This window comes from Patella vulgata, chromosome 1, assembly GCF_932274485.2.
Source record: "Patella vulgata chromosome 1, xgPatVulg1.2, whole genome shotgun sequence".
Classification (NCBI taxonomy): domain Eukaryota; kingdom Metazoa; phylum Mollusca; class Gastropoda; family Patellidae; genus Patella; species Patella vulgata.
In genome coordinates, this window is record NC_065879.2 from 46,356,631 (window position 1) to 46,374,723 (window position 18,093).

Genomic DNA, 18,093 nt, shown 5'->3' on the forward strand with positions numbered 1-18,093 from the left:
TTCAGCGTACCCAAATAATTTACTAATATTGAAGCATCCCAAGTAAACAGATATTTATTGAGTTACAGAGAATCTAATAATGTTTTTTACCCTATAAGGAAATTGTTCAGACATATCTCCTAAGAAATTTATAAAACTACGGATGGATGAAATGAATTAATTTGTTGTCCACAACACCAAAAATTCCATCTTTTCCAGCTAGGCCAATGCATACTGTTCGTAGTAGATGGCCTCCAAGAATTAAGGATGATATTAGCAGATTGCTTTGATATTCCTCTATTATAGAAGGATTGCCAGGAATCCTGCATCCTGTTAGATATAGATTCTTCCCTCGAAGAGAATGTAAAGCACCATTGTGGCTTAAACATAAAAAAGGTTCTTGCGAACAGGTAACCGAACTGGGTCGGCTGTGAGCATTGATAGTGAAATTGGATACCATACAGGAGTTGACCAGCCTGGAATGATTATGGCTGCTTGATCTACTGTTTTGAAATACCTTTGCCAGAACCATTGATACATATATAGAAAAAGCATTGGATGCTAGAAAAAAGGTCTGGATGTCAAGAAACATTTTTCTAAATGTCTATTAAGTCTGAAAGCAAACAGATCAACTTCATGTATGAAAAAATGATTACAAATCTTTGTAAAGATATACTTGTTTAGCTTAATGCTGTTGAAACTAGAAAATATTCTAAACAAAATGTCCATCAATACATTAGATTTACCAACAACATGTTTGGCTGACAAAAAGATTCCTTGTTTCAAAGACCACAGCCAAACTTCTTTAGACAATTCAAAAAGATTACCAATATAACCACCCTGATTATTTATATAAGTAATACAAAAGTATTATCAGACTGGATACAAATGTGTATAAAAAACAAATATGACCACAGACAGAACATTGAATATTACTCAAACTTCTAAATAATTTATATAGTTTCCTTGCTCTTAAAGATTTCAACGGCCATTGCTTTGGAAATTACCCCTGTGGGCACCCCATCCATATGGGAAAGCATCTGATGTTATGAACCATTTATACATGTATACTAGGTGGATGAATATAAAACCCATTATATATATAAACCTTACATATCCACCATTCTATTTCCAAAAACATTGCCTGAATATGAATATCATTATCATAGCTGAAGATACAGTGTGACAGAAATATATTTTTCTGTTTGTCTAAATAATGGATAAAAATAATGCAAGTATAATAGCAGTTCAACTAAAGGAACACTGACCAATAAATGATGGCGCATATGAATTAAAAAATTTGAACTAAACAAAATTTCCTCAGCCATTATTATTTATTTTAGAAACTCTCTCATATGTCGACAAGCTTGATAACTTTCTGTATTAATTATGAAACCTAAAATACTTTCTGTATTAATTATGAAGCCAAAACTAAAAAAGCCTGTAGCAGATAAAGCATCATCTAATCTATAAAGTATGTACCGGTACATATAATGTCCTGTTTCCTGAGCCAAGCAAAGGTTTGAGAATTTTTGTAAAGATATGTGTAACCAAAGAAAGACCAAAAGGTAAACATGTAAACACATAAACTTGATCTCGCCATTTGAAACGTAGATATATTCGATGATCAAGACAAACAGGAATTGAAAAGTAAGTCTCTTTAACATCAATGGATGTTAAAAAATCGTTCCATTTAATAGCATTAGGGCAATTGCCAGTGTTTCCTGCTTAAAAATGTTTTTTTTTTTTTTTTTAATAATAATAATAATAATACTAGACTTGCTTGCAAGGCTGAAGGCTTTCAACGTAGCCAAGGCGTCACACGGTCGCCAGATGCATGACAAAAGACTATTCCCACCACTCCCCCACCCCCTAAATAAATACACACATTTGCATAATTCAGATATTGACACGTTCTTTGCATGCGCATTGCGATAGAAGGAAAGTGAAAAATATAGTTGAACAATCCACAACATGATAATCTTAAACGCCGGCAATCCAAATATGTAATCGAAAACTCAACATTCCAAGAAATAACAATTTTAGTAAATTTTCAAATTTTGAAGAAAAAATGAGAATGACATGGTATCTCAATTCGGCCGTTATCGCATCCGCAATATCCCCAGCTGTAGAAAAATATAAATTTTTCGAAAAACGGTTGGGAATTGACATAATTAGGGCCGGTTTTCAATTTTCGTGCACGTTAAAGATTTACAACACTTCCGGTCTGTTCACAACTTTCGCGATAGTTATAAGTAATAATTGCAAGAAACAAGGGAAAAATAAATATTCAGAACTCTATCTGTTAGTTTCAGAAATCTACACGAATTGTAAATGGAATAAAAAAAAAAAACAGTTTTCAGAATGGGACAAAAACAGTCTTTTAATTCTCAAATAACAACTAAAACCCTAAATCATAATTATCAACATCAAATTTTCTTTATACATACAGAGGGGCGACTTCCTTATAAATAGCTGCAGCAGGGATCTTTATTTTAAATGGTATAAAGAGATGACGTCATGTACACAAAAAAACTGGGATATTAATTCCAGGAGCAACTTAACTTTTATTTACTAATATGAAATATTTTCACTCTAGAAGTACCAGTGCCAGATATTGGTTAACAGTAGAACACCCTTAGTTCAAATACCAGTGCCAGATATTGGTTAACAGTAGAACACCCTTAGTTCTAATATTGCCACTTTGAAAAATAGCTCTCTATGTTATACGTATGCAGAACGTTCCGATTATGACCATTTCGGACTTTTGTCGATATACAGTGCCATTTGTTTGGGGGGAGGGGTAACACGCGCGTGCGCTGTATAATACGGTCTGTTATTGAGTCAACTGCCGGGGTTTCGATTCTCCGGTTGTATGTGACAAGGAGTAGGGGGTCGTCTGTCCAACCTCGTGGGTTTTCTCTGGGTCCTCCGGTTTTCTCCCACTGCTAAAGACCCCAACGCGCAAGCGAATTATTGAAATAATTCGCTATGCGCACAAATTTCGAAATAGCTTTAAGCAGTAGCTGCACACTACTTTTTCAACAGAAAATCAAATTTCAAACCTCTATCTCTTATAGTTACTGAGATCTAGCTTCCCCCAATAAAAAAAAAATAATAACTAGACCTGCAAGCAGCACTGAACCGGCTTTCAGGAATCAGACAGGAAGTTTGTCATACAATAGCCCATTCATAGAGCTACCAAATGATACTTTAGATGTTCTGATGCGGTCACACCCGACGGTGAAATCACGATTTTTGCAAGAGCACCGATTTTTACTAGGGGTTTTTAAATATCGAATATTTTTTCGACTACTTCCGGTTTATGGATCATTGTACAGAAGTTTCAGAAAGATCCATTGGACTGGTTTTAAAAGAAAGGAAAATTAGAGGATATTTAACAATATTTAGCAAATAATTGGTAGTCTGATACCAATGTGATATCTCCCTTATACCATTAGACCATTAGAAGAAGATATAACGATTTTTCAAAGATTGTGGCCCTTTTTGGATAGTCTGAATAGTCCCCAAAAATGAAAATACTAGATTTTCAGCGTCCCATTATATATTGCCTAACCAGCGAATTTTTACCATTTAGATGTCATACAATCTTCCATTGTTCGGGCTATCCAATGACACTTTAGATGTTTTGAAATCTTACGTTGTAATCACTTTTTTCGCAAGATCACCATTTTTTTACTTTTTATGGGTTTTTTTCTCAAAATATTGGATATTTTTTTTGACTACTTCCGGTTTTTGGATTATTGTCGTTACCCTAAACATATGTCACTTCTGGTACCAATGAAACCATTAAACAGGTTTCCACATAAGCATTGCACACATCAAATAAAATGGACGCCGAATCAATCAAATCCAGCAATATCAATTGATTTTATACATTTGTTACATGTAAGTGTTCAGTACTTCCGGTGATAATGAAAATGTTCAATTAGTTTTATGAAATCAGAAATGGCATAAGGCATTACATGGTGAAAAGTGACTTGTAGAAAACCGTCTATTTCTATGCAACCGTACAAGTTAGAAACCATTTTCTGGTATCTGTATGATCGTATGGGTTCAATCTATTTGTTGATTGGAATCAAATATCACAATTTTAAAAACATTACAAATCAGACCCATTGAATAAAATATCTGTTTTGTAGGCTAAAAATACAATTTTTGCCAAAATGACGTTACTTCTGGTGGTAATGAAGATCTTAAATCACTTGTATGAAATTGTAAATGGCATAAGGTATCAAGCAGTGAAAATTTTATGAAAATCAAATAATAATTGACACTTTTATGGACCAAAAACCTTGAGAAGTGACCTGTTGAAAATCGCCTATTTCTCCACAACTGAAAAAGTTAGAAACAATTTTGTGAAATCTACATGACCGTATGAATTTTTATTAATATGTAAATGTAAACCAAAAGTTAAAATAATTAATACATATTAAATAATTCTTGGTTGAAAAAAATATTGATTTTAAAAGTTAAAAATGCATTTTTTGACAAAATGGCGTCACTTCCGATGTCAATTTTAAATTGTAATCAATTTGATATGACCCACACTTGCTTTTTGAATCAAATGGAGTCACTTTTGCGAAAATCCAATAATAATTGACTATTTTACAGGCAAAATAACGAAAACAGTGACTTATGCAAAATTGACCATTTCTAGGTAACTGCTTATATTACAAACTAATTTTAAAATACATTTTCTTCGTATGGATTATAGCTACAAGTTTATAAATGTTACGTAGAAATATTTTAAAATCTGAAAAGCCTGAATGGGTTGTAAATAGTAATAACAATAGTCTTTCACCGAAGGTGAAAGCCTAATAACTGTATGCTGATGATACAGAATCGATGGCTTTCTTACATATCATTTAAATGACTTCCTCATCCATTAAAGACATCTGTTTATGATTAAAAGGCAGGCTATTTGGAATAGCCTTCTGAATATACGAGTTGAAATAAAGTCAATCTGATAACCACTAACGATATTCACTGATCTGAGGTAATAGTGGCCCAGTGCCTCTCGCCCTGCCCCAGTTGGAGATGACAGCCCCTAAGGGGCCTGCCGGAACAATCCAGCCGGAGAAGTGTCACCAACAGGCCTTGTGGTTAAATATATTGGGTGCTACCTTTTGCTGCGATATTTCCCAAGAAATAATCTATGCTTCAGAGACAACTCTAAATGGGCATTATCTAAGGTTATGAGAGGACTACCTCAGGGTCAATATTTTTATTTAAAAGAGGTATCAGAGGGCATCAGTTTTAGAACCTCCTGAAGATAACAATCCTGAGCCGCTTTGGACAGGGCATGACAAATATCCTGGTCCAACAAAGGTGGCAACAATCTCTTGCATTTAACTGATAGAGGATAGTAGAATGTCAATAACTTTTTCTCGACCTTTTTATTGGTAGCTTGGTTGATCACAGAATCATTAAAGACATCATTACCCTAAAAGATTTTGGGGATGTCAAACTTAGTTTCTTGTGTTTACTCAATGAATTCATCATACAAACTTTGAGGATCCATGATATGTAAACCTGATCCATTATTAGTTACTTAAAATGTTATTGTATACTTTTTATCTCCATGATGTACTGATACCGCATCTTCAAAAGCATGTGATGCAGGTCTATTAGCCGACCTAACAGACAGATGAACATCAATTACCATCAAGACTTTGATTTTAAGATGGATTGTTATATTAAATCAGTGAAGACTGGACATCAAGGAAACCTGGTTTTGAAGAAACTCAAATTCATTTTTATCTACTTAAATGCCACCACCTAAAAATATTACTTGCATTATGATTTAAGCCTATAGCAGGGGCCGTAACGGCTCATTTTGTCGTGACGACATTATTTGTTGCAGGCTTATTAATAACAACCTTTTTATTAGATCTACTTATATACTTATTATTACTACTAGTATAAGGGTAACCCTCTTTACTATTGTTAATATTATGTTAATAATCAGTACCGGTAATAATGCAAAATAATATTACTTACACTATGAATGTGATTCAAGCCTATAGCAGGGGCCGTAACGGCTCATTTTGTCGTGACGACATTATTTGTTGCAGGCTTATTTAATAACAACCTTTTTATTAGATCTACTTATATACTTATTATTACTACTAGTATAAGGGTTACCCTACTTATTATTGTTAATTTTATGTTAATAATCAGTACCGGTAATAATGAAAATTAATATTACTTTCACTATGATTCAAGCCTATACTATAGCAGGGGCCATAACGGCTTATTTTGTTGTGATGACATTATTTGTTGCAGTCTTATTAATAACAACCTTTTTATTTGATCTACTCATATACTTATTATTACTACTAATATAAGGGTAACCCTCTTTATTATTGTTAATATTATGTTAATAATCAGGACCGGTAATATAATGTTAACATTACGATCATCATTATTATTATGAATATGATCATATATCAATCAAATTCTGTTGACTCAACACAACTGAATTGGATAAAGTTACAAACCAACAATATTATTGGCGTTCAATTCTCGTTTATGAGATTTAAAGGCCTTTATAGACCTTTTAGCGGAAAATTTCAGTTATTACGCTCGTTTTTACCTATGGGTAGGTTAAAAATGTTATTATCGAGTTCGGAATCGGAAGTATACCTCCATCATCGGACTGCTGTTGTAAACATCCGGTTTATTCTCGATTGTCCCACTCAAGGTGAATATATTATAATCTCTTGTCTAAAAAAGCCGTATAATTACGACATTTAAATCTAGCAAGTTTGCGGTTACATTTTGATCATTTAAAAGATCTGCCTCGCAGAATCCCTCAAAATCGCTTTCCTCCATATAAAGAGTGAAATAAAGTCAACACTTCGTGATGACCGCGACTAAAAACAAACAAAAATCGGTGAATCAGCGATTCTACCTCATATCTGTCGATGAAAACGAAGGTAGATAATATAAATGGACCTTAAAATACAGGTCCATGATAAAACATAAATGATGAACACACATTGAACACAATGGAAAGAAAATTTAAGAACATGATAACAGCGTTATCACGAACACACGAATGTGCACGGTCTAGATCAAAAGAGAAAAAGACAATACTGAAAGTGTTGTGATCGTTTATATAGAGCGTGGTCACGTGTTTATACCCACTGATTCGGTGAGCTTTTTTTAGCCTTTCAAGTTTGAGCGAGTGTGCATGGTTAGAAAGAATAATGAGAAATATGCAATATAAATCCGAGATGCACGAAGGGCATATGGAATATAATTAGAATCGTTCATACAGAATCTGTGTATCCTTTTTATTTAGTTTATTTTTTCACAAATTTGTCGCTCGTCCACAAAAGGGGTCTTGCCACATGTGATCATTAATTCTAGTTCTTTTTTTTTGACCCTGCCAACATTTCAACACCCACGTGACTAGTATTCAGATGTGTGTCCTCGATATACACACGCACACACACACCCACCCACTCACAGACAGGGGCGACGGCAATATACGTCCACATTATGAATGTGGACTTATAAAAAGTAAAGTGTTATCTAGTTATTTAGATGGGACATTGGAGCGAAGGTAAAAGACCCCTTTACAATCGGAATTTGATGAGGATTAGGCGAAACTTGACTGTTGTCACTCAGATGTTATCTGGGGGGTTGGATGGCTGAATGGTTAGCGTGCGCACGCTGTATCATAAAGTCTGTCATTGAGTCGACTGGCGTGGTTTCGAATCCCTGGTTGTACCTGGCAAGGAGCAGGGTCGCCTGTCCAACCTCATGGGTTTTCTCCGGGGCCTCTGGTTTCCTCCCACTGCTAAAGACCCCTACGCGCAAGCGAATTATGTAAATAAAATTAAACCATATGTTAGTCCCGAAATGGCCTAGTTTGTGTCGAGTGGACGTTAACCCCATTTCTCTCTCTCTCTCAGATGTTATCTACTAAACAGCAAACAGATATAAGTCTTTCTTACCTCTCAGAAGGTAAATTTTGTATATTTTCTTGCAAATTTTCTAAAAGTTCCTACAATATATAAATGCATAAACAGTAGAATCTGTATTCAGAAGTCCTTCAAAGGAATTTTCATGACAGGCCACCTGACAGGAGTGACCTCTTAATAAAATCTCAGTGTTTGTTAGGAGCAACCATCGATACTTGCATCGGTAAATTTAGCCGTCGCTGAAACCCGCTATTGGAATGAAAACCATCGCTGAATTTTTCACAAATTTTCAAGGGGTTTAACTTTAACTCCATATGTAATATAGAGGGTGCTAAAACTTCCGTTTAGCAACAAAGCGGAAATGGAAAATAGATACTAAATGATCGTGACAAGACTGGGCTTTGATGGTAAATTTAGTTTATTCAATCAGTATTAAATAATGTATTTTTAGGTGTGAAAACAATGATCAGGTTTTGTTAATTAATAAAACAAAAGATTACATGTTAACATGCATAGTGTGTAGAACTGAGCTCTGAGTATTGACTAACTGGCCTCTACGTTAGAATATCCATCAAAAGTGTAGAAAAGATTAATTGTGGTTACTATTCATTAAAACTCGTGAGAAATATATGTGTTGTCAATAGTCGCTTAGACCCGATGGTGTTCCTATAAATGGTCAGTAATAATCATAAGGTGAGTATTTAAGTTAATTGGTTAGTATTCCTTACTTGTGTCAGTATGCAAAAATAACGTGAGTAATTAAACAAACGTGAGTTAATCCAAACATATCACTACTCTGGGGCGTGCGGGAGAAATTTGAACCAGCGGCTGCCAGGCAGGATACGCCCACATTTTCGAGAGATGGATAGAGAAAAAGCTAAAAAGAAAGTGATTTTTCCTACAATCAAGGGCCATAATTCAGGAAATTACAATTCGATACGCGCAAATATCGAAAGGAACCAAGATCTTTGTGTTATAAACTTACATTTCAAGTTTCAACAAAATCGGATAAAAATTGTGACCTCTATAGGGTCTACAACCTTGATATACCATATTTTTACGTTATTTGAGAACGAACGGCGGCCATTTTGTCTGTCAAATTTGGGCCGATTTTCACGAAATTCAAATTCGGACTTCCTTAGGGTGTAACGGTGATATAATAATACGTTTTTTTAAATCGGATAAAAATTATGACCTCTATAGGGTCCACAAGCTAAAAACGCGATTTTTCATACAATCAGGGGCCATAATTCAGGAAATAGTCCGATATGCGCGAATATCGAAAAGAACCAAGATCTTTAGGTTATAAACTTACATTTCAATTTTCAACAAAATCGGATAAAAATTGTGACCTCTATAGGGTCCACAAACTTGATATACCATATTTTTACGCTATTTGTCTGTCAATTTTGGGCCAATTTTCACGAAAATCGAACTCATCCGTCCTTAGGGTGTAACGGTGATATAATAATACGTTTTTTTAAATCAGATAAAAATTGTGACCTCTATAGGGTCCACAAGCTAAAAACGCGATTTTTCGTACAATCAGGGGCCATAATTCAGGAAGTTACCATTCGATATGCGCAAATATCGAAAGGAACTGAGATCTTTGGGTTATAAACTTACATTTCAAGTTTCAACAAAATTGGATAAAAATTGTGACCTCTATAGGGTCCACAAGCTAAAAACGTGATTTTTCGTACAATCAGGGGCCATAATCCATGAAATTTCGATCCGATACATGCCAATATCGAAAGCAGCCGAGATCTTTGGGGGATAAACCTATATTTCAAGTTTCGTCAAAATCGGATAAGAATTGTGACCTGTAGAGAGTCCACAAACAATTGTGGACGGACGGATGTCCGGACGGAGACAGGGGCGACGGCATAATACGTCCACATGAAAATGTGGGCGTATAAAAATTATGACCTCTATAGGGTCCACAACCTTGATATACCATATTTTTACGCTATTTGAGAACGAAGGGCAGCCATTTTGTCTGTCAGTTTTGGGCCGATTTTCACGAAATTCGAACTCAACCATCCTTAGGGTGTAACGGTGATATAAAAATATGTTTTTTTAAATCGGATAACAATTATGACCTCTATAGGGTCCACAAGCCAAAAAACGCGATTTTTCGTGCAATCAGGGGCCATAACTCAGGAAGTTACCGTTCGATATGCGCGAATATCAAAAGGAACCGAGATCTTTGGGTTATAAACTTACATTTCAAGTTTCAACAAAATCGGATAAAATTGTGACCTCTACAGTGTTCACAAGCTAAAAACGCGATTTTTCGTACAATCAGGGGCCATAATCCATGAAGTTACCATCCGATACATGCCAATATCGAAAGGAACCGAGATCTTAGGGTGATAAACCTATATTTCAAGTTTCATTGAAATCGGATAAAAATTGTGACCTGTAGACTGTCGAAAACAATTGTGGACGGACGGACGGACGGACGGACAGGGGCGAGGACAATATACGTCCACATGAAAATGTGGGTGTATAAAAAGTGTCACTAACTAAGAAAACGTCAGTATTTGGGCTACCGCTCACTACCTGAGTGAAACCGCCAGTTATCTTTGATGTACGTCGGTAAGTGGAACCAAAGCCAGTAGAGCGTGAAATCGTTAACTATATAAATTTCTGGTGAGTATTGTTAGGGACTCTCAACCTTCAATCGAGGAAAGTAACCGGCAAGGTTACATATATTTATTGTGTGCTATATAATTTTGTTTATTTAAAATATTAATAGACTATTCCGTGCCTTATTATATGTTATTACTATTTTCATCGTTATATATATTGTTTAATAGTTATTGTTTCTCAAATGTAAATAGATATTTACACGATTCTTCAGTGCTCGAATCTATGCTTGTATGTATGTATGTATGTATGTATGTATATATGTATGTATGTATGTATGTATGTATGTATGTGTATGAAATTCATTATTTCTGTTATCTGCTATCATATTATCTGTTTCAATAAAATTAGTGAAAACAGATTGGTGTTGATGATCTTATTTTAACCATTAGTTGTGATTCCAAATTTAATCCATACAGATATCAAAGTGCCGCCTGCCCCAAAACATGTGCCAATCCGCATATAACGAGAACAAATATGAATTGTAAATTAAATAACAATACACACTGCGCTGTATTCTGCATGAGGAACCCGTTGTAAGAACGGGAACGGGTACAAATAGTGTGACGAATCAAACCTTGCCACAGAGGATTTAAATTCATATTTAAATATGAAGGTATTTATAATAGATCAATCTATCTAACCATCTTCAGTGTCTCTTGCAAACTACGGCGGTAATCGAAATCGTCGACAAATAGTCCTATTGGTCACTGCAGGGATCTTAATCGGCTGTTTTTTGTTGGCTTTAGCCGACTGATCTTTAATCTAGACGATTGGTAAAACAATGAACCAGCCACTAAGGTATCACAAATTCGGCTGATTTACAAAGAATTAATTATCAGGCCGATTGGTAAAACAATGAACCGGCCACTATGGTATCATAAGTCAATCTACTTTCGGACGATTACAAAGAGTTAATTATTACTCGTCGATTAAGAAAACAATCTAAGAGTCAATCATTGCAATGAATACCCTTGGCTTATTTCATAAATAAACAACTTAATTGAGGTAATCATGTCAAGTAAAAGAATGTATATAATCCAATGTCAGTTCATTCATTTCTATCAAACACAATGTTGAAATACTTGAACACCTTGCAGATTGACAGCAGGAAACGTAAACGAGATTTAGCTGAAGATAGTGATGGCGGCATTGACCTTGAACTTCAAGCATGCACGTCGTCAATGGATGTTCCAAAAGCCAGAGATCCTCCCACGTCAAATATAGGTCAACCAAAGTCGAAGGCCGGAAGATATTTTAGATCCGAATGGTTAACTACTTTCAAATGGCTTTTGTTCGACAAAGATTCAGAGAAAATGTTTTGTCTCGTAAGTTATCAATTATTACTTATTTTATTAGTCAGGTAATTATGTTAATGTAAAGTAAGTCAGGTACTGACCCGTATATTATTATTAGTATGTTCATGTCAAGTAATAGCCTATTATTTTAGAAATTTCAGATCTGCCAGAAGCACAACCATAAAAATAAATTTGTAAGTGGCTCTGTTAATTCAATAAAAGACCATATTAAATCTGACCATCATACATGCGCAGCAAAGAAAGACAATGACAGAACAAAATTGTATACGGGTAACACTAAAAATAAACTAATCTGAATCACGACAATTGGCCATGTGACCTTTCGCATGTACAGCATATTTCCGAGTTCCGACTATACACGGAAACTAATTTGTGCTACTTTGTTATTTTTATATATATTAACATGTGCTTACGAATAAAATAATTTAAAAACCATTTGTGTGTACTTGTAGTTTTTCTTTTTACTAATTTATAACTTCAATTAAGTTGGTTGAAATAAAAAGTAGGAATATGCAATGCAAGTTGCTGAAATAATAATATGACTATAAAAGTCGATATTATAGCGATGTATATATATAAGTATGCAATTACAACGGTCTAGTTTATTCAGAGTTTCAGCTATTATTATCCCGGATACGTGCAATTAATGAATTATGCAATTACTGTCGTGAATAGAGTATGCATAAACCAACATGTTTGTTGCTGAAAAGATGACTATTCGTTAAGCCTACCTGTGGCCGGTTCATTTTAAAATGGATTAAGAACCCTGGGTCACAGCCATCCATTATTGTTTAAAAAAATTTCCTCCGATTCGAGAATATTAATAAATAATAATTCATTTATTCACGATACTTATAATCACTTATAGTAACAATACTCACTATTCGTTAAGCCTACCCGTGGCCGCTTCATTTCAAAATGGATTAAGAACCCTGGGTCACAGCCATCCATTATTGTTTAAAAAAATTTCCTCCGATTCGAGAATATTAATAAATAATAATTCATTTATTCACGATACTTATAATCACTTATAGTAACAATACTCACCAGGAACTTATTAAGTTAACGATTTCACGCTTTTCTGGCGACGGTTCCACTTACACACATCAAAGATAACTGGTTGTTTCCAATTTCTCCCGCACACGTCTGACTAGTGATATGTTCGGATAAACTCACGTTTGTTTAATTAGTCACGTTATTTTTGTATACTGACACAAGTAAGGAATACTAACCAATTGACTTAAATACTCACCTTATGGTTATTACTGACCATTTATAGGAATACTGACATACAGTGACGGATTTAAGCGCACTAAACTTATTAAAACCTTTAAAAAGTTTTATGGCCGTCATATTGATTTGATTGGTAAATATAACGTGTCGCTCTCGGCTATTATTCTAGATATATTTAATTGACACGTATACTATTACTATCTCCCTGATAATGTCTACTACATCGTTAACACAGTTCATCGCGTGCATTTTGTATACCGATAGTTCATTGGCCAATCACGCTATTTTACCGACATTTCGCCTAATAGATTTGATGCAGCTATGGCGGGTGTGGCGCCAGGCAGGGTAAGCTTACTCTTCCGGACACCTGTTGCCACTGTTTGTCGTGTATTTTGTACACGAGGAGCAGTCCATTTGCTGATTACACTATTTTGCTTGAATACACTATTTTGCCTATAATGTTTTTTAGGACTTTGAATTCTGTCTTATGGTTTGGATTGTTCGTACTTGGTTTTATTTTATTTCTACCACTGGGTGGGTTGCTCTGCCGGTGGATATTTTATGTCCCCAAGGTAACCTGAAACCCAGTAGCTTTATAGTTCCATGTTAAGTACAAATAACCAAAATATACGGCTGGGAGGCAGTTTCAGGGTAAAAAACTGCCACGATACCCCCAAGGGCACGGGGAATATCGGTGATATATCCCAAGATACTAGTAATGGTATGGGAGATATTTTCGTTCAGGTGCCTGTAATGTTTTAAAGTCCTCGGATGCTTCATTAATCTCAACCCAACAGTGTTCTGTCAAACTATCTGATATTTTGCATTTTTCACCACATCAATCTAACTGTTATATTTCTAAATGTTTGTCTAATAATTGTAAAACCTGTCCTATTTTGAATAGCAATACCCATTTTACTAGTTTTTCAAATAATAAAACATATTTTACACGTGGGTTTGAGAAACTAAACTGTAAAACCTCCAATATTATCTACGGTATAGGATGTACACTCTGCGGACTGATTTATGTTGGCGAAACTAAAGGACCTTTACACTTACGCATTAATGGTCATCGTCACAACATTAATAAGGGTAGTAACCAGATTTAACCAACCGGACCACTCTATACTATCAATGAGAGTGTCCATATTAGAGAAATTTTACGATCATACTAACAGCCCTACTTTGAGTACTCCCTTTCGCAGAGACCGAGAGGAATATTGGATACGAACATTAGGTACTGCCACCCCTTATGGATGCAATGACAATGTAGCTAGTATTGGGAATTTATCAAGCCCTGCGTGTAGCGATGTTAATGTCATGATGTTATTCCCAAAGTTTCGTTGTCGAAAACGCAGTCATGGACATCGTCGCTACACACCACCTAAGCTCAGTACTATATCACTGGATGCCCTTTTGGAAATTATTCAAGAACCGTTAGGGCCACAACATATCCGTACTAAATTATATTCTATTCCACTTACTATTTTGAAATTACTTAAATCTGAATGTTTGGATTCAAATTGTACTGATCCTGCATCCACTGAATACAGGGTTGTATCCACTGTTCTTGACATTGCCCACTGTCGTTTGGACATTGCGACTGAGCCTGATGCGTCGCACACCACCAACAGTTCATTTCTAAAACTGAAATTTGCTAATAAAGGCATTGATGCTATCAGGTTAAGCCAAATATTACACCATAAGCAAGTCACAGCACACATCCCTCCTTACTTCAAAACTGTTACTGTTCCTAGGATTTCTTATACTTATACTAAACCCATTGCATCGAAAATATTTAATTACAGAAACGCATTATCTGACATCAATGCAAAAGACTTATATAATAACCCTCTACCATGTTCTTGCTCTACGTCGTCCTTCCTTTACCCACCAGCTGGACATGTGGTCACTGGTGATTTGAACATAGTCCAGAATAATAAGCTACGTGAAATTTTGTCCAAACGACCCAAATACCGGGAACCGCAACCATATTCATGGGATCAAAATTTCAAACTTATTATGGATGCCGTAGAGGACTACGCTAGATCATGGTCCAAGAGGGAAGATGTTATCTTGGATACTCTCTCTGATTGGACTAAGTCTATCAGTCGTTTACTTAAACGAAGAATATACATGCAACGTTTGTCAGTTGACACTAGGCCTAAGTCTATTTTCAATGATGTTAGCATTGTTGAAAATCTCAATGCCTTGCATGACAAGTATGTCATTGTTCCGGCTGACAAGGCGTCCAATAACATAGTGTTTATATGTAAACGACATTATTTTGACTGTCTGTTCAAAGAACTTAATTTCGAGAAACCAATTGACAGTGCTACATATTAATGATCTACTCTTAGTAAGGATGAAATTATATCCAATCACAAATCTGTACTCACTTCATTTGGTACTCCGTGTAGAGATACCTATATAGATTTGCCCTTGTTATATTGGATACCTAAACTACATAAAAATCCCTACAAGCAACGTTTTATAGCAGGTTCATCCCATTGTTCCACAAAACCACTTTCAAAAGTATTGACATCTATACTAACGGCTGTTAAAGAGGGTATTCAAAAATACTGTGACAAAATATATACTCTCGTAGTGGTATAAATCAAATGTGGATATTGAAAAATTCCAAAGAATTACTTGATGGTTTGCAATCTAGATCCCTTGCTTCAGTCTCATCTATTCAAACGTTTGACTTTTCTACTTTGTACACTAAAATTCCCCATAGTAAATTAAAAGCCCGGTTGAAAGACATTATTCACACTGTCTTTTCGTCTAAAACAGGTACTGCTAGATATCAATATTTAGTTGTAAATTACAATTCCACATATTTCGTTAAGAATCACAGTGATTCCAAAAACAAATTCACGGCCATCAAGATAATTCAGATGTTAGATTTTTTAATTGATAACATCTTTGTTGAATTTGGAGGGGAAATATATCAGCAAGTGGTTGGCATCCCCATGGGCACCAACTGTGCACCTTTGCTTGGTGATCTGTTTCTCTATTCGTACGAAGCCGATTACATACAGACGCTCGTAAAAAATGTAGAATTCATATATCCTGAAACTAAACAAAACTCAACGTCGGACTGAATGGATTCGGCTGAAATTTTTATTGCTGGTTAATGAGTAGGTGTACTATAACATTTTAAAAATTCAAGAGGGTGTTTTGTCTCGTTTTCGAATTAAAAATATTTGAACTTGTTCAACTCGAATAGAGGTCGAAAAGGATATTCAGCTTACCATCTCAACGCGGATAAATGTTCTACTTATGATTACCAACTGGAAAATGATACCAGCTTGGAGTACAAATAATGTAGATCCAATAACTAAATATGGTAACAGTGGTCATGTGACTTGAATATTGTCAAACAAGAAATATGAAAGACTTGGTCACATGACTTGAATACTGGATTCATGAAGGTGACATGGGTCTAAATATATGCTCCAACCAGCAATTCAACCAACAATTTATTTTGTTCCATTAAATACTAACCAGAGATGGATAGAGAACAAGCTAAACAAAAAGCAATTTTTCGAACAATCAAGGGCCATAATTCAGGAAGTTACAATCTGATATGCGCGAATATCAACAGGAACCAAGATCTTTGGGTTATAAAGATATATTTCAAATTTGATCAAAATTTGATCAAAATTGTGACTTCTAGAGGGTACACAACATTGATATACCATATATTTACACTATTTGCGTACGAGAGGTGGCCATTTTGTCCGGCAATTTTGGTCCGATTTTCACGAAATTCAAACTCACATTAGGGTGTAACAGTGATATACTAAAACTTTTTTTTTAATCAGATAAAAATTGTGACCTCTAGAGGGACCACAAGCTAAAAACACGATTTTACGTACAATCAAGAGCCATAATTAAGGAAGTTACGATCCAATATGCGCAAATATCGAAAGCAACCAAGATCTTCGGGTTATAAACATGCGTTTCAAGTTATATCAAAATCGGATCAAAATTGTGACCTCTAGGGGGTCCACAATCTTGATATATCAGATGTTTACACTATTTGCGTAGAGGGGCGGCCATTTTGTCTGGCAGTTTTCGTTCGATTTTCACAAAATCCGAACTGAACCATCATTAGAGTATAACAATGATATACAAAAACATTTTTATTTTAAATCGGAAAAAAATTGTGACCTCTATTGGGTCCACAAGCTAAAAACGTGATTTTTCGTACAAAGAGGGGCCATAATCCATGAAGTTTTGATACGATACATGCCAATATCCACAGCAGCTGAGATCTTTTGGAGATAAACCTATATTTCAAGTTTCGCCAAAATCGGATAAGAATTGTGACTTGTAGAGTGTCCACAAACAAATTGTGGACGGACAGGGGCGACGACAATATACGTCCACATGAAAATGTGGGCGTATAAAAATTGTGACCTCTATAGGGTCCACAACCTTGATACATTTTTAAGTGATCAAGGGCCATAACTCTGGCAGTAATTATCGAAAATTGCTGAAAATCAATAGGCTTCTTCGTCTTGTGACCTTAAACACTGTGTATAAATTTAAAGTCAATCGGATATTAACTTTGGCCTCTAGAGCGTCCACAAGATCTTTTGAAGTGATCGAAGGGCCATAACTCTGGCAGTAATTATCGGAAATCGCTGAAAATAAATAGGCTTCTTCGTCTCATGGCCTTAAACACTGTATATAAATTTAAAGTCAATTGGATATTAACTTTAGCCCCTAGAGCATCCACAATTGCTTGTGGACGGACGGGGGCGACGACAATATACGACCACATTTCAATGTGGGCGTATAGAAAGTGGTTTTTCGTACAATCAGGGGCCATAATCCATGAAGTTACAGTCCGATATATGCCAATATCGAAAGGAACCAAGATCTTATGGAGATAAACCTATATTTCAAGTTTCGTTGAAATCGGATAAAAATTGTGACCTGTA

The 18,093-nt window shown here is 35.3% G+C and overlaps 1 protein-coding gene across 1 annotated transcript in view; it reads right to left on the minus strand.

The window, feature by feature from the left end:
- LOC126809879 (von Willebrand factor A domain-containing protein 8) overlaps positions 1-18,093 on the minus strand; it is a 118,217-nt gene that overhangs the window by 38,943 nt on the left and 61,181 nt on the right. The window contains exon 7 of the mRNA XM_050534732.2: positions 7,968-8,017. Within this exon, the coding sequence (XP_050390689.1) occupies positions 7,968-8,017 (50 nt within the window). The remainder of the gene's footprint in view (positions 1-7,967; positions 8,018-18,093) is intronic.